The sequence below is a fragment of the Besnoitia besnoiti genome, chromosome X (genome assembly GCF_002563875.1).
Source record: "Besnoitia besnoiti strain Bb-Ger1 chromosome X, whole genome shotgun sequence".
NCBI classification, from domain to species: Eukaryota; Apicomplexa; class Conoidasida; order Eucoccidiorida; family Sarcocystidae; genus Besnoitia; species Besnoitia besnoiti.
Window position 1 is genome coordinate 590006 of NC_042365.1, and position 23957 is coordinate 613962.

A 23957-nucleotide genomic window follows, 5' to 3' on the forward strand; every position below is an offset into this window, starting at 1 on the left:
ATATTTTGGGGGGAGCGGCTCTTCTGAAAGTATCGGAGCGCCTCGTAAACCGTTTCCCACCTCCAGATTTTTGAGATATTTGTCCAACATCGTCAATAGGGAGCTCTTAAAACTCAGTCGACGCATTCAGTCCTCGATGTCTTCTCTGCTTTCACTGGTTCTTACCGGAGGTACTCTCCACATTGCGTTTCATGGAGCGGGCGCGTGATGCTCTGAGGGAAAGCATAACCGGCGCCGACCCTAATGGCAGAACAGCCCCGCCATAAACGCCGGCTTCGGTGGGCGGCCTGTCAAGGGTCATCAACCGCATTACCCGAAATACCGGAAGAACAGTGTGTTTCACCCCCGCCAGTTGCGAGGGATACTCATGGCCGGCGGTCAAACCCTGACCACGTAGGCAGCCCACGTGACGACCAGTTTGAAAAACACACGCGTCACCCAAAGAAAGTCGTCTTTGACAACTTCTGCCGAGTAATGCACAGGTGCCGCAACGACCATTCATCTATGTGTGGATCAGCCGAGCCGCAAGATATGTCAATTGTTAAACAAGGAACGACCACCATAATGACGCCGACCGATACGGTACCTCCCTCGAATACCGGCAAGCGCGTGGCGCGACTAGGCCGTACCACCAGACCTTCATCGTCGTCAGTAGGCACAGCCAACCCGTATTCGGATCTTGATTACTGCTTTAGGCGCGTGCGTACCAACTCTCTGAGTTCGGTGAGAGTTGTATTACACATCGTTCTCTTGTTCATTTCCGCCGCGCTCGTTGTCTTGCAGTCGCCATCAGGCGTAGACAACCAATACGTGCACATCGGCAGATACAACTTGCCACCCTTTACCCTCGTGGCCGCGTCACAGAGTAAGGTGGAATGGATGGACAGAAAACTATCCGCACGCCGACACGCAGAAGCAGAGGAAGTGTTGGAAGACGACAGAGACCGGAGAAACGACACTACTGGTTCGTCCACCGGCTTTATTCGCATGCTGGAGACCTTGGGTGGTCCCCTCCGCGGCAGTAGTGGTAGTAGTATTTTCGACGTAAGCAACCGGCTATTTCACTCGAACAGCCAACGGCCTCACCCGCAGTACAAAGCAATTCGTCCACGATCAGATGCGGCAAAGGCACAGACGACCTTAAAGGAGTTGGCAGTGGAACAGGATGCAAAATCCCACCATCCGCAAGCAACGGAAGCGGCATCGCAGCGCCTATCGACCGAGTTGCCCTCGAAACGAACCACAGCCACGGAAGGCCGAAGAGAACCCGATGCCGAGGAATGGATGCAACAGTATGAAGACGCGCGAGGGACTTTGCAGAGGAAGCTGCAGCAGGCGCGTGCATATAGTCACACTCCACAAAGCCCAGCGGCCGTGAGCAAGAGACTGCTGGAGCTCAACGCATGCGAAGATGATGCAGACTGTTTTGGCACCGGTCGGAGTTGTGTCGAGCGACGTTGCTGGGGCTTTGCAGGTCCGGAGTCTCGACCATTTCTCTGCCGCATGGGTGACGTTTGTGAACTCACACTGAAAGGGCACTTCTATGGTGGCACTCAGAAAAACGTCGGAATCTTCGCAGTCAATGTGATGAAAGACGTCAGCCTTGAAGCCTGCGGCCTCTCATTGGCTGACCAGGAAGGACCGGTCAAATCGACGGGAGTTCCCAGTCTGGAAACGAACGTGAAGCAACCGGTGAACACGGGATTTCGAAGCCACATCTCGCCGTCTCAGGTAGAAGCCACAGTAGAGCCGTCTGATCTGTTGTTGCTTGACGATGAGTATCCCCTGCACTCACTCGGCAATCCAGGTGTCTGCCTTGAACCAGGAGATGGCGCGGCACAGTGCCCTCTCTCTCCTGTGGGGTCAGAGGCAATTGCAAAAGAAGGCGCCCCCGATCGTACATATTATTCCACACGCTCGTCCTATTTATTCAACGAGCAAACAAGGGCGACGGAGGATCCGTTCCTTTTCGCGCTCTCCGAAAGCGCGGAAAACATCAAGAGCGAGATGTCTGCTACTTTTCGACCTGGAAAAGTGGTCCACTGCTCATATGACACTACGGGCTTCAGGCCACAGGCGTACTGTCGTGCCAGTTTGGGATTGGTGGCAGAGAATTTGGGGCCAGGCACCTTTACTCTCTGCGGATGCTCGAGCACTGACTTGACGAACTCCGGCGTTTCCTGCTCCAGTGCATCCGACTTCGCCGTTCCGATCGGGCGATTGGTGATTGCCGGATTTGACTCCCTCTCACGCAGTCAAGAAACAACGCGACACCCAGAGATACGAGACACACGGGAGACCAGACATGCAGATGATGGTGCCGCAGACGTGCCCGTAGATGTATTGCTAAACACGAACACTCATACAATCACACTACAACATGCGGAGCGGAATGAGTCTTTGGACCGTGAGAACAAGGCAATCGAACTAACAGGGAATTCTGAAATCGGCCCGCATGAGGATTCTCCAGATGAGGCCGCGGCGCAGATTACCCCTGCCACACTGTCTGAGAGCTCAACGGTTCTTTCGCCACGCGTGTTCACTTGCCGCATTGGCAGCGTGTGTGAACTCTCCAAAATGCGTGGAGCCGGCTTGGATTCGGGGCCATTTTATGTTCACGCGTTAAAGGGGAAGTACCCGGGTGGATGCGCTGTTTTTCGCGATGAATACAGACTAGCACACATGGTAGGTTTAGGTTTTGTGCCGTTCATGTGTGAGATGTAAGACAGCAAGAAAACGCTTGCGCTGAAATCACGTAGCGGGCGCGGGAGGTCATGATAGGTCTTGCTAGGGATCGATGCTGCCTACGGCGCAACAGGATGACCTAAAACTCGCATGCGTTGGCTTCGTTCACACTGCAGGAGATACAGATGAGTGTTTTATTAATTAGACAACGAACAACAACCCCATCTGATGTGCGCTCTGAGCTGGTGGTCATGGGTGGCACTGCCAACGGATCCAGCAGTTGACTACCTTGAAACATGTGGGCATAGTCTCGTGGAAGGCGCGACACCACGCATCTAGACAATGGAATGTGACTGCGGGGGCTAGCCGTATATGCCGACCAACTGTAGTTCATTGCAGGCTTTTTGTGCTTCCTTCAGGACGCCCCCATTCGCCTCCCGTGCAAGCCGTACGGTGGCGGTTCCTACTGCATAGCTTCAGCACGCCCGGCGGCTCTGGCTGCGCTTGCCACTCAGTTAAAACCAAACGCCAAAGCAACGGTCGTTATGGTGGAACGTGAAACGACACAAAGCGCATACGCCCGCTCTTCAGGAAATTCTTCGAAAGCTCCCTCCGTTGTTCCGCTGTTAGCGAAATTTGAACGGAAGACTGCCGACAGCGGAGGACCGAAAGCTAAGGTAGACGAAACCGTCCTCTTTTCCGAAGATAGCTCAACAGACCCAGACAGAATGAAAGACGAGAGCCTTGGGCATGCGATACACGTGGACCTTGGGGAACCTGCCGTTCGTCGCTTAGATTCAACGGGCTCTCCATGGGTCGCCGACCGCTATCAACATAGCCAGCAATCGGGGGTTAGAGCGGAGGAAGCTCTGACGGATACAGGCGTGCGTCACAGCGTGTCGGCGGGACCCCTGGATGATCTTGTGAGTGACAGCCCAATGCCCGTGGGAATAGAGGAAGATGTGGAAGGAGAGACGTGGGACGTGGAGAACAAGGCATCCACTCAATCCTCTGTCATTGCCACAGCGACCCTATGTGGCTGCAGTAGCCAGGAGACAGATGAACGCCATTGCACGGTTCCGGTATTCTTAGGATATCTCCGTATCAAGCCACCGCAAGGGGATCCGGGTTCGAAATTGGGGGAGAAGTATGCAGACGCTGACGGCAAACCTAGCGGCTATCTGCGTGAGAACGCGAGACGCGACGTGAACACTGATGCGCCAACCAATGGAAATCACGAATCTGGCCGCCGATCTTCTCACCTTGGCGAAGAACTAATCCCACTCTCAGGTGAAAGCGCTGCGACAAAGACATCGTCTCTTCTAGTACAGGAAGGGGACCTGAAGAGCGAAACGCCAGACGCAAACGCAAGCGCCGTACCTTCGAGTGGAGGCACATCCGCTAGCTCTAAAGAGCCTCAACAGCCACAGGATGAATTAGTTTTAACGAAAACACAGCGGGAGGCCCTTGGTTCAGAAAGAGAGTCCGCAGAAGGGTCACTCACCTCACCGCCTGGCTCTTCGCAGTGGCGTCTGCTCCAGTATATAACAGGGCCCGCGGCAAACAGTCAGGCGGCTCAAGAGGGAAAGAAGAACGACGGAAGGCTAGCAAACGAATGTAAAGTGAACACAGACTGCTTCAGTGGCATGGGCGTTTGCGACAAAGGCAGGTGTGTTGGCTTCATCCCCGATAAGCAGGATAGCCGACTATTCAGGTAAGCCTACGATGCCCGGCTTGCTGACGACGCCCTCGGAGGGAGCTAAACATTACGGTAAACAGCCCGTTAAATTGAAAATAGCTCACTCGGAATGGCAGACGTCGGCCTCACCCAGGCACGTACGATACACACACACACAGCAGCTTGCAACTATATGCAAGATTGCGCGCGGATGTATTAAATGAACGCCTTATGATTTTCAAGTGCGGCTGGCTCGAGCGTAACATTACGGCTCAACCGGCAAGTCAATACTTTAGCTCCGTTGCTGTCCACAGCTGCAGCAAACTCCAGAGATATGTCTGTACTAAGAAAATGCCTGGGCAGTCACCGCACGCTCACGTGAATACAACAACATTACAGATAGACTTGTCTACTAGATAGCGGCCAGGGGTCTCCTCAGTCTGCAGTCTAGGTGGTGCGGCTCCTTTGTCAGGTGCGTCGAGGGGTATTGGTGCGACTTGAAGCCCGGAGACATCCCTGGAAAAGGAATAACTGAAAAGTTTGAGGTTATCGCTACGACACCGTCGGAGCCATGTGGAACAGCACGAAATTTGAAGCCTACCGGTACGCACATCTGCTGGCAGGGCAGTGCCGTTGCAACGGGGGAAACGGCATGCCTAATCGCTGCAGCACCGGGCTGTTTTCTCGTCAGAAAAAAATATATCCAACTGCAGGTGTCTTGGAACACTCACTCTAGAATACCTACATGGCGGAGTGCCTGCCGCAGCTGCATACGCAGGCTAATGGACGTTCGTATCATTTCAGGTGCCATCTGCAGAGTAGGACTCCCCCTTTTCCGTACACATACTTACGTATGTACCTGGGTATACCCTCAAGTGGAAATGTCTGTGCAAAGGGGCTTAATCATCATCATCATCATCACGTTGTGAATCTTGTGGGCGGTTGTGTCTTGCGTTGGGCACACGCCCTGATGCCCCCCAGAGTCGCTCTTTGCCAACGCAAACAAATGGATTTGCGATTCGTCCTCGCCTACCTCGTGCATATTTCGCGCGGGGGTTGGGCATCGACGAAACAAGGCTCACACAGTCGAAGGCGTCCGCCTCTGCGGCTGTCCAAATCTCGACACAAATGGCGACGATATTCCGTGCAATCACGTGCGAGACTTTTTCGTTCCGCTTGGTAAGTTTTCTCGCACTGCATGCGACTTGCGGCACCACCTCCGTTTACTCTTCTTGCGCCTCATCTGTGGGTAGGAGCGCCATCGTTTGGAGTTTGCCGGTTTGCCTAGTCTTCGCGATTCCCCTGTCGGCGCCGCCATTCTGCTGCCAGACTCTCGCTTGCTTCTGCTCCGTTCTTCCCCTCTCTCCCCGAGTCGCGATCCCCTCTTCCCTCAGTTTTTTCCGCCTCTTAAGCCTCGGTGTCTCCTCGTGCTTCTCCCTGCGGCTGCGCCTTCTCACTTCGTGGCTTCCCCTTCTCCGGCGCCGCGTCGGGTCGCGGTCAGGTCGCCTGGGCGTTCAGGAGTGCCTCACAAATGCGCACTGCGCCGACAACGCCTTCGCGTACTGCGTTGAAGATCACTGCGGCGGTTTCCTCGTCTCTGCGGCTGCTGCTGGAGTGAACGCGTTCACCTGCATCAGGAACCAGCAGTGCACCCTCCAGTCCATCGCGGCAAAGGTTCGCACACAGACACTCTCAGCGCGAGGACAAATGCGCTATTCAATCCGTATCCTTCCGTGTCAATGTGGGGAAAAGTAGATATGCGGGATGCCGGTGTCTCAGGAAGCAACAAATGCAGCAGCCTCTGGCTTCCTCTTCGCCTTTCGTGCGCAAATCCCTTTCAGAGTCGAGTCCCTCGGATCTCCTGCATCCCCTCACCGGCCTGCTTTTCTGACGCACTGCGCGACAGCTGTATGGGACTCCACAAGGACACACATTCATCATCCCTACTTAACGTATGGTGATAGAAGTCTACTTTAAGTGCGGAATCGATACCTGCAGGGTTCCCTTTCCCCCGCTCAGCATGCGCCCTCGGTAGCGCGAGCCTCCTCGGCGAATCGATCTGATCCATTGCAGCCCGACCAGTATCTCGAGTTTGTTCGCGTTCGTGCAGAGCGTTGACCAGGCTCTCAAAGTCATTCCGGTCGCCGCCAACTTCAGCTGCGGCGCAGAAGCTGCGCTCGACCCCGACTACGTGAAGGCCAGCGCGCTGCCGTGCATTGCAGACGTGAACAACGACGGCGTATGCGAAATCAGCCTCGGCGTCAATAGAGCGCTTGGGTAAGCATACGGAGCCACTTGCTTCGAGGATGCCCGTGGCTGGTCTTCCCCGCTGCTGCGGACTCAAGAAAGCGCCCCAGCAGCTGTGAAAATGCCCCTACGCACCTCGCTTTAGCCATATCCGCGCGTGTCCACATGCGTCGGTTCCTCTGCCAATCTGTCTGCGTGCACCGCCCAATAAACATCACTGTGCAGTCCCCGTGTCCGCCGATTCTGTGCCCGCTTCCCAGCACAACGCGCCTCTGCGGCTGCAGCGGCCAAGACGTCGGCGGAAACGGAAAAACCTGCGACGAGGCTTCAGATTTTGACCGCGACCTCGGTCTCGTGGCCAACGTCCAGTGCATCGTCAACCAGGACTGCCCCAACAACGCCTTCTGCGCCAAAGTAAAGCAGAAAACGCTTTTTCAAAGTTGCTTCGCCTGAAGCGAAAACACGCGCCAGCGGACGATAGGCCGCTGCCTCAGCGCCCGCGCTGCTGTCGCCCATCGCCTCTCCCTCGACAAAAAGCAACACAGTGGCGAAAGATACAGACAGAAACACACACACACTAGATCTGCCGGAGTGCGTACGCGAGCTTGACTGGAGCGTCGCGCCCACCACGGCCTACCCTTTCCCTGCCTTTGGCTGCTCTGCGATGCACCACGTGGGTGATGTGGCCTCTACACAAATGAGACTCCCAGTCCTCGCGATTCCGCCGTGCCCGCGTTTCTCCGTTCAGGGCGAATGCGTGGAAGACGACATGGAGCCTTACATCGTGTCCATGTCGCCGATGAACGACACCTTCGCTGTGCCGCCGCTAACGCACATCGACTTGGTTTTCAACGAAAACATTAACTTTGGCAGGCCGGGCGCTGCATTGCTGGTCGCGGTCGCTCCCCAGAAGAACACAAGGCTGTCGGCCTCTGCAGAGGGCAGTGCGGCACCGCTTCAATATCTCATCACCCTTCCGAACAATGCCGGGAGTCTGAAGAAGATCTCGGCGCCCTTCCTGCCGTCGCCGCCTGCCGGCCTCTCGGCGAACGCCAGGCTCATCGGCCCCGCTGGAGGGACGGGCACGGAGGAGCGCCGAAGAAGCGAAGCAGGACGCCTCCCGCTGTCCTCTCTCTCTTCGCTGGACAAGAAGACCAGACCAAACGGCGAAGAGGACGAGGCAGCCGAGTCGACCGGCTCCCTCCTTGCTGGCTTCGGGGCACACACCTCCGGCGCCGGGAGCGGAGCTGCCGGCAGCGTCAACAACAAGTGGACAGTCGAAATCATTGGCCAGAAGCTGAGAATCACGCCAGACAAACAAACCACGTCGCTGCCTATCGGCGAGTACAGAATCGGGATTGAATTCGGGTTCGTCACAGACCTCATCGGCAACATGAACAAGGGCGAAAACAACCTCAGATTCACGCTCGCCACAGACGCGAACTGCCCCTTCCTATACGTCACAGGTAGGCGAGCAAACGAAGCAAAACAGCGAAGTCGCACTTGGGCGCATGCGAGGACTAGTTTCCAGCGAAAGAGGCCGCATCCCTCGGCAGATGAAAACAGTTCTCTTTTTGCGAGTCCGCACACTCTAGTTCACTCGAGCCTCGCCGCCGTCGGACCGCCCTCGCAATTTACGAAAAAGTGCCGCTCTCGCTCGTGGACGCGGGGACTCCGGCGCGAGGCATTTGACGGCCGTATCGCCCACGTCTGAGAAGCGCGCCATGCTCGATGAGGCCTCTACGTTCTGCTCCAGAGGTGCCGGCGACCGGCGACAGACAGCGAGCCCTCCGCACAGCGGTACATGCACCTAGATCCCATGAGTGCAAAGTTATGCGAAAGTTTCGGTAGTCTCCACATCTGGAGCTTCCAGTCTCGCTTGGACGAGCGGCGACAGACTTAACGCTGCAGACACCGCTTCTCGGTTGCGCTGCGTCTTCTTTGCTCGCCTATTCGCGCGCAGGATTTACAACAGAGAACGGAAACTGCAACGGCCTCTACATGCCTGCGGATCCTATGAACGACCAGGCCAGCTGGCAGGGCGGAGAGAAGAACGCATTCTTCATCTACTGGAAGAAGGAGGTGCGGGTTTTCCTTCTGAACGCGTTTTCTCGCCTCTCGCCTGTCTACTCACGTTCCCTTTGTTCCAGATGGGGACTCATCTGCCCGCACCTCTTGCTTGCTGTATCATTTGTAGATCTACGCTAGCGCAGGAAATTCTTTCACTCGAAATATGCGTCCGGCTATGGATGAAACGTAACCTGGGGCTGTATCAGATTGTGAACGGTAGGCAGCGCAACGTAGGAGGCGACGTAGTATCCTGCGGGCTTTCGAATTTCATTTGCGATGCAGGCCACGGCATCTCCCTACCTGCGTGACAAGCCGCCTCTCTCGCAGAGTTAGAGTCCCTAATCTTTATGTGTCTGCGTAATGCGGCCGAGAGGCATAGGCCTGCGGTCCGGACGCGTCGTTGGGTTCGACTCCCGTGCCCCACCCTGACCGTTCTACAGAATTTCGAGCTACACTGTGCGACTTGATTGACGCTCTCGTGTGTGGCAACATATCTGGCCTTTCTGAGGCGACTTTGTGTCGGCCTGCTCGTCTCGAGTTGTGTTTGACGTCACCGTTTCGGCCCGTGCTGCGCGAGCGCATTACGCACGCTGCGTCTAACGGCAGCCGGTGCTGTCGGCGTTCGAATTGCAGGTCCGAGAAGGAGGAAAAGTGCAGCAAGGCGGAAACTGGATCGTTGACACGAACTACGACGAATCCTCGTTTCTCGCGTTTGCAGATCTGACAGAGCACGCCGACAAGAAACGCGGAAGAAGCCGTGCCCTCCCGCCTTCAGGTTCGCTGTCCCTCCGGCTTACCGGCCGGGCGCTTGAAACATCCTCCTTCCTAACTTTGTCGCGGTTTAATCTCTGCTCTCTCTTCTGAGTGGACGCGCGCGTTTGCCCCCGACTTCTTGCTCGCTCGGTATTTTTGGGTGCGCCCGTGAATCCAAGCTCGAGAGCCTTGTGATCGTTCGAGGCAGAGGGGAATACGTACTCGGGGATTCCAAATGCAAAGTGTGTCTACTGCTTCTGGCGTATGTGCGACAGCTCGCCGCTCGCCTGTATGCTGCCGCCTTGTCTCTGTCGTCTCCTAGCCGGTTTGTCTCTCAAGGCCCTCGCATGCCTTCCGGCCGCCAGTCCCAAGTCGCCTTTCGCTTGTCTGCTGTCCTCTGCGTCATCGCGGCTCTCAGGCTTTGCTGCCGCACCTCGAGGTGTGCCTCCCTCGCGGGCGCCCGAGATTTTTCGGCTCGTGTCGTATTCGCCGGCAGATGTCCACTGACGCATCTGGGCCGTCCGCGTTGTGTCCCCTCAACTCGTCTCCACCTCGTCTCCTCGCGCTGTTTCTGTTTGATTCAGGGCTGTGGCACAAGTGGACCGGATCGACGCGCCGGCCGCAGCCGCACGTGTCGATTTTCTGCGCGGCGTCTCCAGACCGGTCGCCGGCGTCGCTCATCTCCGTGGATCCGCCTGTCGGCAGTGCCCTCCCTCTCTCCGCCTCGACGTTGCTGCCGCAGCGCCCCATCACGCTCACGTTCAACAAGCCGATGAACTATGGACACTGGGCGGCGATCAAGCTCCTGCCGCGAAGTGCAGATTCACGGAGGCGCCGCGGGGGAGAGGCCGACGCCAGCCAAGAAGAGACAGAGGCCGGCGACACGCCGCGGCGACGCGGCAGCGAAGGCGCAGTCGTCTGGGTCCCCGACCAGGAGGGCAACATGCGGGGCGACAGCATCCAAATTCACACGCGCCCTGCCCACGAAGTCGTGCCACGGTCCATGGCTGCCATAACGAGCGGCGGCAGGCCTCTCAGCGTGAGGCGCCTGGGAGCGGGCACCACGAGCGGGCAGGACGGGGTCGTTACGACGGGGGAGAACGCAGAACTGGCAGAGGTCTCACCTACTCTCCACACCCCGCCCCTCGGCGCGTCGTCCTCGCCGCCATCCTCGAGTTGGCTCCGCGTCTCGTCTTCGTCGCGGGGCTTGCAGGCGCGCGACGCCCTCACACCAGCACCTCTTGCGGCTGCGCCCTCGGCTTCGTTCACTGCGCCCGAGAAGCTGGTCGGCGTCGTGGAGCTATTCGTTCGCGAGCCGCTCGTTCCGGGGGAGACCTACGACCTCGTGGCCGAGTTGGGCAGCTTGACGGACTTGGCGTACAACCCCTGGGGCCCCATCGAGAAAGGCACGCTGGTGTTTCACACGACAGGCGGCCGCTGCCCGTTGACGGTCAGCGCTTCCAACCTCGTCTTCCTGTCCTCATCGGCCTCGCCTGTGCGCTCGCCCGCAGTCTCGACGTCGTTTGTCACGGCGCGCGGCGGCGCGGGGGGCGACCCAGCCGAAGCGGACGAACCCTTTCTGCTCGAGAAAGGCCGCGAAATCGTCGGGATGCGGAGCGGCGACGGCGACGCGGACGACGGCACGCAGGTGCGGGTCGTGTGCCGCGCGGGCTTCTCAGTGCAGGCCTCGCAGAAGGGGTCGCGTGAAGCCGAAGAGACGAGTCTGGTCTGCGAAGACGGCCGCTGGAAGAGCTACCGGCCACTGCCCAAGTGCTTTCCGACCTGCGGAGCCTTTCCGCTCCTGCCCGGCGGCGCGTACAGCATCAACGGCGACGTGGGCGGCGAGGGCCTCGAGGGAGAGAAACTGGATATCCGCTGCACCGAGCAGGCCGAGCTCTTGACTCCCATCTCGCGGCAGACAGTCAAGTGCCGCAACGGCAAATGGGACGCGCTCCAGGTGAAGTGTGGTGCAACCTGTGCGCCGCTGGGCCCCGCCCTCGGGCCCCGCTACCGCGTGTACCTGACTCAGGCGTCCAGGGCGTCGGCCGCGACAGGCGCAGCCCGCGGCGGGGAGTCGTCGGCGAGAGTCCTCGAGAACCGCGAAGCGAAGGAAGGCGAGACACGCACAGTCGTCTGCGCGCCGGGCACCAGCCAGTATGAGCCGACGGCGGCGGCGCGCGGAGGAGCCCGCCGCGTGGGCGACGCGCAGGAGGAAGACGTCCTCTGCGGAAAGGCGGGATGGAGCAAAGTGCGTCTGCAGTGCTTCGCTGACTGTCCTGTCGAGCAGTTGAAGGCGATGCTCACGCAGCGCGGGCCGGGCCTCGAGTGGAAGGAGAGAGCTGAAAGCAGCGGGAGGGGTGGAGAGCCGGACGAGCGTGACGGAAAGCATGGCGAGCGACGCACCATCACCTGCGCACCCGGTAAGTGCAAACGGCCGGAGGCGAAGCGCACACGATTCAGCGAGTTGAGAGGCAGCCGAAGGAGGCTGAGGACGTGGGAACGCCTCATACACGTGACGCCAGAAGTCGGTTCGCTCTAGGGCAGCAGAAACGAAGGGAGAGAGGTGTGTGCGGCAACATGCCCCTGGACCCTCTAGGCCGGTAACCATGCGCATACCCTGTCCTCCGCCGTCTCTGTCGATTTTCGCGTACGTGCCTGCAAACCAAAATGAGGCCAATCGGGGGCGCCTCGTGGATCCCTTGCAAGTCCTATATATGTACATATGCATATTCATATACATATATATGCATATACGTACATGCTCCACCCCGTGGCGCCGAATTCGCCTGCCTCTGATTGCGTCGCCCAGTTGGCTCCGCTTCCCCTTGTTTGCAACGCACCGTTTTCTCTGGGTTCGTCGGTCACGCTTCGCTGCCACTGTAACCTGAGTTTTGCGTTGCATGCCTCTCCAGATTTCCTGCCGGCTTCCGCCGCGCGTTCGAGCTTCAGCACGACCTGCCAAGACGGCCGCTGGCAGCCCCTGGCGGTGCCTGAGGGACAATCCGCCTCTTCGTCTGCATCTTATGCTTCCGCGGCCGCGCCTCTCTGCGTGCCGCGCTGCCCCCCGCTCGGCCTCTCCAGGGCTGCGTACGTCGTGGCACCGCTGCCGGAAGTCATTGCGCCCGACGGCGCGCTCCAGCAGAAGCTCGAAGTCTCGTGCGCGCCGCAGGCGGTCTCGGTGAGTTCTGAAAAGCGCCAAGAGCTGGTTTGCGGCCGCGGAGGCGTCTGGAGTCTCTTGACGGTTCAGTGCAAAGCGCCCTGCGGCGCGCCACTGCTGCAGCTGGGCGACCGCTACGAACTGCGCGACTCCGACGGCGTCACGGCCTCAACAGCGCGCAGCGGGACCTCGCCCTCGGCCTCCGCAGCTCTCGGGAGCGCTGAAGAAGAGCGCCACACGCACGGGACGGAAGTCCTGATTGGCTGCGCCACAGGGGCCGCGGCGGATGGGGGCGCGGCGCCCGGCGCGCCACACAAAATCGTGTGCAGCGACGGAGTGTGGAAGTCTGCCTATCGCGTGAACAGTCTCTTGACGCGGGACGGGGGAGACTCCTCCGGCGCATCCGCCACCGCGGGCCCAGCCGCAGAGCTCCAGGCGCCTGGAGCCGCGTCAGGTGCAGCTGCAGGCGGTGCGGCGGCCGCGGGGGGCGTCGACGCCCCTTCTGGGCCGGCGACGCGGCAGGCAGAGATCGACTTGAAGTGCAGACGGGGCTGCGGCGTTCCTGCGCTGCCGCCGGAGCTGCGACCGCTGTTTCGTGCGCCTCGCGTAGCGCTGCTACAGCGCTGGCACCACGAGCAGCAGCTGCAGGTCACCTGTGCGAAGGGCTTCTCCGCGGAGGAGACGCGGCCGAAGGCGGGCGAGGCCCCTGACTCGGAGACGCTCGTCTGTCGAGACGGCGAGTGGGAAAGCATTCACGCGACACGCCCCAAGCACCGCGGGGGAGAGACCGGGAGCCAGGCGGCATCCGCGAGCTCTTCGGCGATTCCTGGCTTGGTGCTCGCGTGCCGGCGCGAGTGCGAGGCTGCAGAAATCAGTCGCGTCGCCCAACTCAATCACTTTGACCTGCCGTCGTCGTTCGCGCTCGCTGCCTCGTTGACGGCCTCGTCTCTGCCTCACAACGCCTCGCTGAGCGTCGCCTGTCAGAAGGGATTCTCGGTGCTCACCGGGCCCACACACGGTGCGAGTCTGCGGTGTACGTACGGCTCGCTCGCGCTTCCGCATACCGTCTGCGGCGCGCCCACATGCAGCGACGGCTTGCAGAACGGCGACGAGGCCGGCGTAGACTGCGGAGGCTCTGAATGCGCGCCCTGCGCCTCGTGTAGCGACGGCATTCAAAACAACGGCGAGACGGGCGTCGACTGCGGCGGGCCGTGCTCCCCCTGCAAAGGTTGCGCCCATCCACTAACCTCTCAGCTCCTCGTCCCTGGAGTCGATCCGGATCTCGCGGCGCTGTCGGGCCTGCTGGTGCTCCCGCCGTCTCTCTCCTCGTCGTGGGACGGCGAAGGCTCAGGCCGCGGAACGGAGTTCGCGGCATCAACGCACTTCCGCCAGTTCCTCCCCTTCTCCGAACTTCTGTCTGGGCTCAGAGGCGCGTTCAGCCCCGAGGGCGGCCACGCAGGGGGCCTCTTGCCTTTGGGGCGACGCTCCATCTTCAGTGCGCTCACGCCGCCCGCAGGGCCTCTCCGCTGGCGTCGCCAGCGCCCGCGCGGTTTGCGGTGTTTCGATGCGTGCGCGGGCAGTGGCTGTGGAAGTCTCGAGAGCGCAGCGGCGCCGGCAGCTCGGCCTCCGCTTCCTCCCCTTTCTTCTCCTGCCCGCAGCCGACGTGCTTTGACGGCGAGCGGAACGGCGACGAGACGGGCGTGGACTGCGGGGGGAGTTGCGCGCAGCGCTGCCCGAGCTGCTTCAACGGCCTGCGCGACGGCGACGAAGAGGACGTCGACTGCGGTGGCTCCACGTGCGAGCGCTGCGAACACTGCAGCCCGCGGGCGCTCAAGGTCTTCCTCACCAACCGCGAGGCCTTCCTCGTCTCGCGTCCCGGCGCACAGAACCGCTCTGCAAGCAGCGCGTTCGAGAAGAAACTGGATCGTCTGCTTGCCGACGAGGGAGTCCTCTCAGCCCCGCTGACGAAATCTGGGCAGCACCTGCAGCTGAAATGCAAGGCCCTCGGCGGAGACGACAGCCTCCTGCAAGTTGTCTGCCGCAACGGCATCTGGACGCTCGCCTCGGCGCGCTCACTGGCCTCAGAGGCGCCTGCTGCGTTCTCTTCGTTCTTTGCCAGCAGCCGCGGAAGCGGCATGTGGTGGCCGAAACAGGCGGCGGAGGCGCACCAGGCCCTCGAGGCCTTCCGGCGCTCCTGCCTCGCTGCGTCGGCGGCCCAGACGCCGGCGCTGGAGGGGACGGCGATCACCGCGCTCGACACCGGCGCGTCGTCCTCCTCCTCCTCCGCATCCTCGGCCTCTACCGCTTCCTTTCTTGGGAAGAGTGCTTCGCCGCTCACGTGGCGAGTTGGAGCGGCGCTGGCGTCTTTCGCAGTGCCCGACTTTGGCGTCTCGCGCGACGGCCAAACGCACCCGCCGTGCATCTCGCGCTTGATTGAAGTCTTCCGCGCGTCGCTGCGCGGCGAGTGCGGGGCGCTGGCCTTCGGCAACTCGCCGCAGAAGCTCTCGTCGTTCTGCGCAAACAGCTGCTTTCGCTCGCTGAGGACGGCGCTGGAGAGCGTGCTGGGCGAAGCGGTGTGGGACGCGAGCCCCCGGGCAGGGTCGCGGAGCCCCGTGCGAGAGTCCGTCTTTGACGAGGCACCCGGCGACGGCGGCGAGCGCGGGGCCAGCGGCCCGCCGTTCTACGGCTGCGCGTCGCCTGAGGAAGGTGCGGAGGCGAAGGAGATCGCGCAGCTGCTTCTTGAGTTGCTGCGGACGTGGTGTGCACAGCGGAGCGGCCTGTACTGCTTCGCCGAGGCCTCGTCCTCGTTCCACTTTCTCCGCTCGCTCTACGCGCAGGCGGAGGCCAGTCCGGCCTTCTTCCGCTCGGAGGTCAAGAGCTACTGCCCAGCAAACAGCTGCTTCAGAAACAACATCAAGCATGTCCTCATCCTCGGCGAACTCAGCCGGCACGTGGACATTCGCTTGCCCGCCTTTGACGCCGCCGCGCCACTGACGAAAGAGGCCTTGCCAACCGCAGGCCTCTCGCGGACGCTCCGCGCGAGGGCCGCCTGGGGCAGAGACAGGCGGCTCGCCGAAGGCCGCGTAGCTGCAGCCGCTGGAGGCGGCCAGGCGGGAGGAAAGGCGGCACGCGACGGAGAAGAAGCACGTGCAGAGCCCAAGGCCTCGACACTGGAGGACGAACGCGCGGACGACGCCGGCGGAGGCTGCCCAGAGGAGGCGGCTCACGGAGGTCACGTCCGCGCACCTGGAGCCCGAAGCGACACGCCTGTGGCCGGCGCAGCGCCGAACGAAAGTGCAAGGGAAGCGAAAAGAGACCTCGCGGAGGACTCAGCGTTTGTCCCTTGGCTGCCGCCCTCCGCGACCTTCGCGGAGGAGTCGGAAACACCCGCGGAGCCTAGGCGTCTCTTCCCTGCGTCGCCTGCTTCAGGCGGCTCGCCTACCTCTCCCCTTGTTCGCGTTGACGTCGGCGGACGTGCGGCCGACCCTTCCTTGGCGCGGGGGACCCAGGGGTTCCTCGAGGACATCCGCAACGCATCAGAAATTCTCGATTTGTTCTGCCTGGAAGTCGACGGCCGTCTGTGCGTGGAGGAAGTGCTGCGCGTGGGCATGCAGAACCCCGTACTCGCCTCGCCATCGGGAGGCGACGACGACGCTCAAAAGATCTGCCGCGGCGACACGTGTCTGCTGGAAGTCACCCGCGTGTTTGGCCAGGTGCTGATCGACACCGCCGACCGCCAGTCGGAGGATTTCCTCGACAAACACTTTTTCCAGCCGCCGCAAAACGCCGCGCGAAAGCGGAGGGACGGGAAGCACTACTCGCGCCGCGCCCGTGCGGGTGTGCCTACACAAGGAGACGCGCACGACAAGTCAGGTGCTGCCGACTTCCACCCTTACAACGTGGTGCTTGGCATTTTGATGAAGCACTGGGGACGAACATTTTGCCACCGGAACATTCGCGGGTCGCTGTGCGGCGGCTATGTGTTCCCTTCCCCACTCGACGCCGCGCTCGCTGAACAGAGCCGAGACGCGTACTTGCCGACGGAGAACGAGAAAAGGTACCGAAGCTGCTCCTGTCACTACTCGCTCATTGGCGACGGCGACTGCGATCCAGAGTGCTTCAACGAGGCTTGCGGCTGGGACGGCAGCGACTGCCTCGCGACTGAGGTCCTCTTTCCGGTGTACAGACACTTGGTCAACCAACTCGGGACGGAGCTTTCCGACCCTTGCAATCCATTCAATTCCAATTTCTCATGCGAAGCCTCGTCAGACGCGGCTTCGCCGGCAAGGAGAGCTTCGCCGTCCTCGCATAGAAACTGCGGCATCCAGTTCAACCGTGAGCTGCAGCGGTGCCCCCTGGACGTCAACAGAACAGGCTAGCCTGGCGGTCGACGGAAGAGGAGAAAAGGCAATAGTCGCGTAGAATACGTGCTTTCTAAGAACCTTCTTGTGTCTCCAGTACCCTTATTGCATGTTGGATTGTGCGTAGGCGGTGACACTGCCTCGAGGTATGCACGAGAGGCACGGATGCCCCGCGTTTTTGACGTTAACAAGCACAGCGTCTGGTTTGTTGTGCGTCTTTCTGCCTGTCGCTAACTCCGCTTTTCATTTTTGCTTGTGATCTGTCGGTTCACCTTGAGTCCAGGGCTTGCGGAAACAAGAGGGTGCTGCCTCGCCACGCAGTTGGAAGTCCTCAGAGATCTTCTTGAGGCTGACGTGAGGATCCTGGAAGCCACGGGAGCCTCAGCGTCTCGTCTCATCGTGTCGCCTGCGTCGGCTGCTTCACGGTCGTCTCTGTCCTTGCCGGAGTCGTCGACCCACAAAAGGGGCGACGACAGATTTTCCTCCAGGCTGCAGAGACAGCAGGTGGAGGACGCTCCGCCAGCGGTTCCTACTCAGCTGTGGAAAGGACGCTCTTGGATTCACACAGATCGATCGACGGCGTTTTTCGAGTTCGCGTGCAAAGTAAGTGGCATTTTACTTGGTCCGTTTTCGAGTTCGTACGCAAAGTAAGTGATATTTTATCTGATACGTTTTCGAGGTCGAACGCACAGCAATGGACACGTTAGTCGATTCATCACAAGGCGGCTTCTTATACGCCCCGCTGGCCTCGGCATTGGTTGGGGAGACGCCTTTGGCGGGAGCAGGGCTCTCACGGAGCATCGCGGCAGGCGCGAAGCGCAGGAGCAAACCCCAAAGAGGCGAATGTTTGACGACGCGCCTGAGCCATAGTAGAGGGATGGCTACAGGGCGGGGTGCGTAAGACGCAAGGCAGCAGGGCCGCACGCCGAAGAGCGGACGGCGAGGCAGGAGACCGAGGCGCGGCTTGAGGAGACAAGGTCGTAAAGAGACACGCACTGGAGGACGAGTCAGTGCCAGAGAAAGGTTGAGGCATGCGGACGACTGCCGCGCCGCCTGAACATCGCTCCCCTCGATTCGAGCCCCACAAGAGAGCTGTGAAGGGCCGTAGGCCTTCAAGCCAGTGAGGCCCTTTGCCGGAGTCTGCGAGACTCCAGAAAGCCTCGAAGTCTCCTTCGCGGGGTCCGCGGACCCTGTACCGTCCTCAGGAAACGCTGTGCTAGAAATATGTCCCTTCGCCTCTCTCTGAATTTCAACCACCTCCCCCCTCTCCTGAACTTGTCGCGTTTCCGCTTCCGTGTGCAGCGACAACGGCCCCCGCTCCTGTTGTGGGGAGCGAATACCATCCTCCGTTGCCACTGACTCGCATACACGATTGTCTCCTCTTTTTCGTCGCATATTTCACCCTTTCTTTTCTCTTTCGGCCCTCGCGTTTCCTTCTCAGCGTCAGCTCGACCGCACCTGCTCCCGCGGACTGAACCGCTTCGCGTACGCAGTGGAGATGAAGATAGAAAACGTCGACTTTGATTTCCTGCTCGAGGCTTCGCCCTCCTCCTCGGCGTCTGTCTTCCCAGGGTCGGCGCAACTGCCCGGCGCCTGGGCCTCCTCTTCCGCTTCGTCGCTGCCACCGTCGCAGTCCCCGCTGACTCTTTCACCGTCGCCAGCGCGGGAGGCGCGAGAGAGCGAGGGAAACATCGCGGTCGGCGCTTCGCCTGGAGAGACACCGCGTATCGACGTGCTTTCAACGAGGATGACACCGCGGCAGACGGAGCTGAGGCGCGTCCTGCGAGAAGAAATCGCTTCGCTTCTCGCGGTGCCCGCCGGCGACGTCGTGGAAATGAGGCTTTGGAGAGGCAGCGTGGACGTCTCGGCCGTGGTCGACGCTGGCTGGCTCGCCAACAAGCTGCGATTCAAGGAGGTGAGATAAATGAATTAGAAACTCACATGTGAGCCCATATGCGAAGGGACGCACGAACGCTGCGCGGGTCACTCGGCACAGAAATAAAACGCATGCAAGCAAGCGAACCCCGGCAGGTGTTTGGATGGGGCGTTAGAAAGAGCTCCCTCAACTCTCATCCGTACAGAGCCTCATCTAGACCCGGGAGGGACTATTTCTGGCGTCCGTAGAGCCTCTTCGGCTTGAGGCTTAGCAGCAAATGCGGAGTGGAGGATGTTGTTCGCCCTCGCGCACGGCATGAAAACGCCCGACTCGATAGCGGGTCTGCTCCCCCTTGGCGTGGTGTGTGTGCAGCGTCTCGACACTCTCGCAGAGGATCAGGAGTCGCCTCTCTCGCTGACCGCCGCGCTGTCGTCTTCTCTCACCCGCCACCTCTTGCCTTCGTCCTCTTCTCCGCTGCTGGCGGTGGTTCCTGCGCGGCCGTCGCCGCGCCTGCTCTCTCTGCTTCCGCAGGACCGTGCGCTGCCGATTACGCTTGTGCCTGCGCACTCGCGGATCTCACAAGTCGCCTTTCAGAGCGTGCTGCCGGCCGCGCCTGCGCCCGCGTCGGCGCCTCCGCGGCCGCTATTCGGAACGTTTGGCGTCGCAGAGCTGCCTGTCGCCTCGCGCCCCTGCGAAGGGACGCAGGGCCTGAACCCGCCTGAAGGAACATCCGTCTACGACGCCTACAAGATCTGGGCGAACACTGGCACGAGGGGAGGCAGCGGAAACGAACACGGCAGCACAATGGCGGTACGCAACTAGCAGCACCGAAGGAGAAAAAACGCGGCGAATGCGGGGAGGGACAAAGCTGCTTTGAGAGGGCTTCAGGCCTGCGTGGCCAATGCTTTGGATACCGACTGCAACCGGGGGCAAGGGGTCCGCGCTGCAGTTAATATCTTAAGGGGCCACAAGAGCCCCCGAACCACCTCGCCTGCAGTCTCGCCGCTGGAGCGTGGACGCGAGTCGTGACAATCTACGCTCATGCCGAAGACAGGCATTCCTTGCGCGGTTTGCACTGCGTCCGACACCGTATTCTGAGACTAAATATATAAGCGTAGGATTTCTCTGAAAGGCGAAAAGGGTCCTTTTGCCTGTCTGCTCGTCCCTTCATATGGGTGCAACTCCGTCACCGATGTCGAGAATAACGGCGCAAAAGTGATTCCAAAAATGTATATGTATATATTTATTTATATATACATACGCGCTGATGAAGATGAACACGTCGGTCTTGATGCGTGGAGCTGTGGTAGATATTCACTCATGTCTGCGCATGCACACTCACACTCAGGCAAAGGGCAGGGCATCCTACGCACTTGCTTCACCCGTTGCATGCCCTGCCGATTTGTGAGCGTCTCGCATTCCGCACCACACTGACGGCGGCGGCATATACCAGCAGATATGCAAGTCTTCCATTATTGAACTTGCATTTACGTACACCCACACATACCTGCATGTACACGAAACCCGAATAACACTGGTCCGTCTGGGCATGAGCCCTTCCTTCCCGCCTGCCTTGCGAGTTGGTTTTAGGTCGAGTGCAACACAGGTCACGAAGCGGTTGAGGGCGAAGCTCCTCAGAATCTGGTGTGCAACCAAGGTCGATGGGAGCCGTCGGCTTCCGCAGCATCCGCCTCTCTCCCGCTTCTCCCGGGCCTCGAGAAGCCGCGGAAGCACATCCTCGTGTGCCGGCAGCCCTGCCAGCCCTACGAGAAGATTGATCCATCGATTCTGCGTCCGGAGTTCATTGTCAGCGGCTTCGGGACTTCCGACGGGGATGCTAGAACTGTCATGTGCGCGCCGGGGTACAGCCCCCGGGACGTGGAGGCGACGGGGGCCACGGAGACAATCGAGTGCGTGAACGGCGCGTGGAAGCCGCCGCGCCGGCTCATGTGCGGGAAGGACTTTGCCGCGTTGTCTGGCAGCTCCAGTAGCCCCTGCAGCGGCGCGCTGTCCGGGCTGGAAGAGAGCTACAAGCTGACAGAAGTGCCTCTCGCGCCGTCGGCGAATCCCGATGTCTCCTCGGATCTCGCGACGGCCTTGAAAGTCCGGTTGCAGCCCACAGCCACCACAGTCCAGATTTTCAAAGTCACGTGTGCCCGCGGGTACATCCACGCCCCCCAGAGCGCGGGAAGCGCAGACTCCGCGGGGCTGCAGGCCCAGACGAGCCTGGGCGGGAAGTCGAGTCCAGCGGAGGTATTTCTCGCGTGTCTTGAGGGAGGCCTCGTGGGCCTTGGAAGCGAGGAGCTCTTCCCCTTGGGGGGTTCCGCAGAGGGCCGCCGCGCCGAGATGCTAGCTGAGAACTTCACGCAGAGACTGAAGAAGGCCACGCCGGTAAAGCTGCCTTTGCACGCACACACCGACGGGGGCATGCCTGACGCTTCCAGAGGCGAAGCATCGCCCGCGCAGACTGGCGAGCGAGAGCGGTATGCACCGACCGGGGCTTTGGAATCTGACCGGCACGATGCAGACGACGGCATTCGAAAGAGTTTGGTTTGCATCCGCGACGTGCGGCTCGATCCGCCCGCCACTGCCAAGCCGATAAGCGACACCGTCATGGTGTTTCTGTGTCTCCTGATTCTCTTTGTGCTTGTTGTGGCGCTCATCGCGGGTTGGTGGCTACGGAATGCGCGCAAGAAGCGCAAGTTGGGGAAGCTCGTGGGGGGAAGCGACGGCAAGTGCCCTGGCGACGGCGGCTCTGAGGACGAAGAGATGAGCGTCGACTCCAAGGGCAACTTTGAGTTCAAGCGACGCACCACAGGCGAGGCGGTCCTCGATGGGACGGTCATGGTGTCTGGGGCAGGCGCTGAACAGTTCCTCACGAATTACCTTCTCGGCGTGGGCGGAGCAAAGCTGCTGGCGGGCGCCGGGGATGCGTCGGGGAGGAACGGAGAGAACGGGCCTCCAGGAGCACTTATGCTGGGGCCTCTGAAAGATCAGGACTTGATCGCCGCCCAAATGTACATCGACCAGGCGCACGCGGAGACTTCGCCGTCGTTCGCTAAACCGTGCGAGCTCATGACGCCAGCCACGGCAGCGATGGTGCTGGGCAGCACACACACAGCCCACCAAGCCCTTTTGCTTCTGCAGCAGCAACGGTGGAAGGCTGCGGGGGATGCGCAGGCGACTGGCTGGACCAGGGGCGCACCACCGACTGCCGACTCGCAGTTGGGGCAAACCGCTGCGTCCTCGTGTCGGCAAGTCATGGCTGCGCGAGATGGCAATATGCCAGCTGACGGGGAGAGCGGTGGAACCTCAGCATACTGCGTTTCTCCGGTGTATTTACACGGCCTGCCAGGTGATCGCGGATCTGTGCAAGACGTGAGGGACCAGAGTGTGCTAGAAGACGGGGCGCACTCAACGTCTGCTTCCAGAGTTCCGCCCTCGTCGCACATGAGCGTCGGACCCAACTCGCCGATCTCAATGCGGGTTCGCCAGCGAGGCGGGATGCCTTTAGGCATGCCGTTGAGCAGTGGAGACGGTGCGGAGCTGCTGCAGGGGCCCGGCGGCCGCCGCGGATCAAGCGGGGGGCGTACGTCATCGAACAGGAAACGTGGGTCAATTTCAGCAACCGTTGATCAGAACGGCGCCGGAGACATGAGCTTGGCATTGCCGCAGCAGGACCTCCAGCACCGGCCGCCCCCGTACTCCGAGCAGTACGAACAGGCGCTCCTACGAGAGAACCATTTGAGAAGCGTGCCTCTTTCAGTCGACGATGGACTGGCAAACGTCAACGACTATGACGAAGAGGAAGAAAATAACGGATTCGAGGCCCACCAGGTCGACACCAGCGTATTCGGAACCGCTTCGCCCTCACTCCGCTCTCACCAGCTTCCCTCGAAACCGGGGGCACCATTCGCTGCGCTCGGACATCCGACACACCCAAAAACAAATCACAACCCGGCTGTGTACTGCGGCGTCGAAAGGGAGGCGCATGACGCAGCTCGAGAGGAGGCAGCTCGAGAGGAGGCAGCTCGAGAGGAGGAAGCGGCGGTTGGCGTGAGTGGGTTCACAAAAGCTATCACTAGCCAGTGGCCATACGGTAGGAGAGGGTCGAAGGCCTGTAGACAAACCGAACCCGAGGAATCGGAAAACAGCACACAGAGCTCCCACAAAGGCCGTGCCGGCTCAGCAGTACAAGCACCGCATGGAAGTGGCAAATGGCATAGATTACACCTGCAGCATCCTGAGCTCAGTATCGCGAGCAGTGAGGAAACCGCTAGGCAGACACCTGGAACTCCAGGCTCTGCTGACGCCGTCCGCGAACAGATAATCGGACCCGTCTCCCAAGCGTTTTATTCTACTCCATCAGACGACGAGTTGTATCCGGATGATTCAGCGAGTTGTGTTGGACTGCATGGATACAGGATGGGGAGAGATCCTGAGCCGGTGACGCGGATAGACCTCAAGAGAACCACAGGCACAATGCGAGAATCTTCTACATCGGCTACCTTCCTCCATGCCAACGACTGGCATCACCGACAAACTCCGGATACGCTCATCCGCACGGAAACGCATTTTCCTTTAACAGGTCTCAACCAAATTCCGGAACCAGCAAAGAAACCAGCATGAGGAAGTATCCTGAAACAAACGCCTGACTGAAGAGAAAGGCGGGCGGGCCTTCGACAGTACACGCGCGCAGCCCTGCTGCGCCCAGAGAAGCCCTCAGCGCAATCAACGAGTTCGCGAAGAGGACTGCGGCGACATATAAATGCAACTGGCATCATGGCTCTATGGTTGTGTTGCTTTCCGCCATAACTACCATATAGCGGTGACAACCAGACGCCAAACGGGTTACGGGTCTGCATTTCTGCCCCGATTCAACTGTCGAACATACAAACAAAGCGTGACGGGGGAGTTTTATATTGTAGCTGAAATTCACTATCGAGATGTGGGCGCCAAAATAACGTCACGTCTTAGCACAAACTACAGACTGTATGAAATGCATTTGTGCGAAACTGTACACCGTATGCTTGCTGGGTTGTAGAACTTCCCGTTTGCGCCACGTGGTTCGTGTGCCGCGTGCCGTTTTTCAGTATTCACTGATTTCAACGTGATTCGCTCTCCGCACCA

At 60.2% G+C, this 23957-nt stretch overlaps 1 protein-coding gene across 1 annotated transcript; it reads left to right on the top strand.

The window, feature by feature from the left end:
- Positions 1-531: 531 nt before the first annotated feature.
- Positions 532-23456, top strand: BESB_016410 (sushi domain (scr repeat) domain-containing protein; the record flags this gene model as incomplete). Its single annotated transcript, XM_029360356.1, has 20 exons — positions 532-723; positions 784-865; positions 1475-2685; positions 3105-4399; positions 4836-4966; positions 5345-5542; positions 5865-6037; positions 6474-6640; positions 6871-7024; positions 7359-8076; positions 8574-8692; positions 9314-9455; positions 10018-10472; positions 10533-11853; positions 12346-14085; positions 14190-16925; positions 17235-17554; positions 18393-18866; positions 19200-19637; positions 20418-23456. The coding sequence occupies 20 exons, from the start codon at positions 532-534 to the stop codon at positions 23454-23456; spliced, it is 15105 nt and encodes a 5034-aa protein (XP_029216332.1).
- Between the last annotated feature and the right edge of the window lie 501 nt (positions 23457-23957).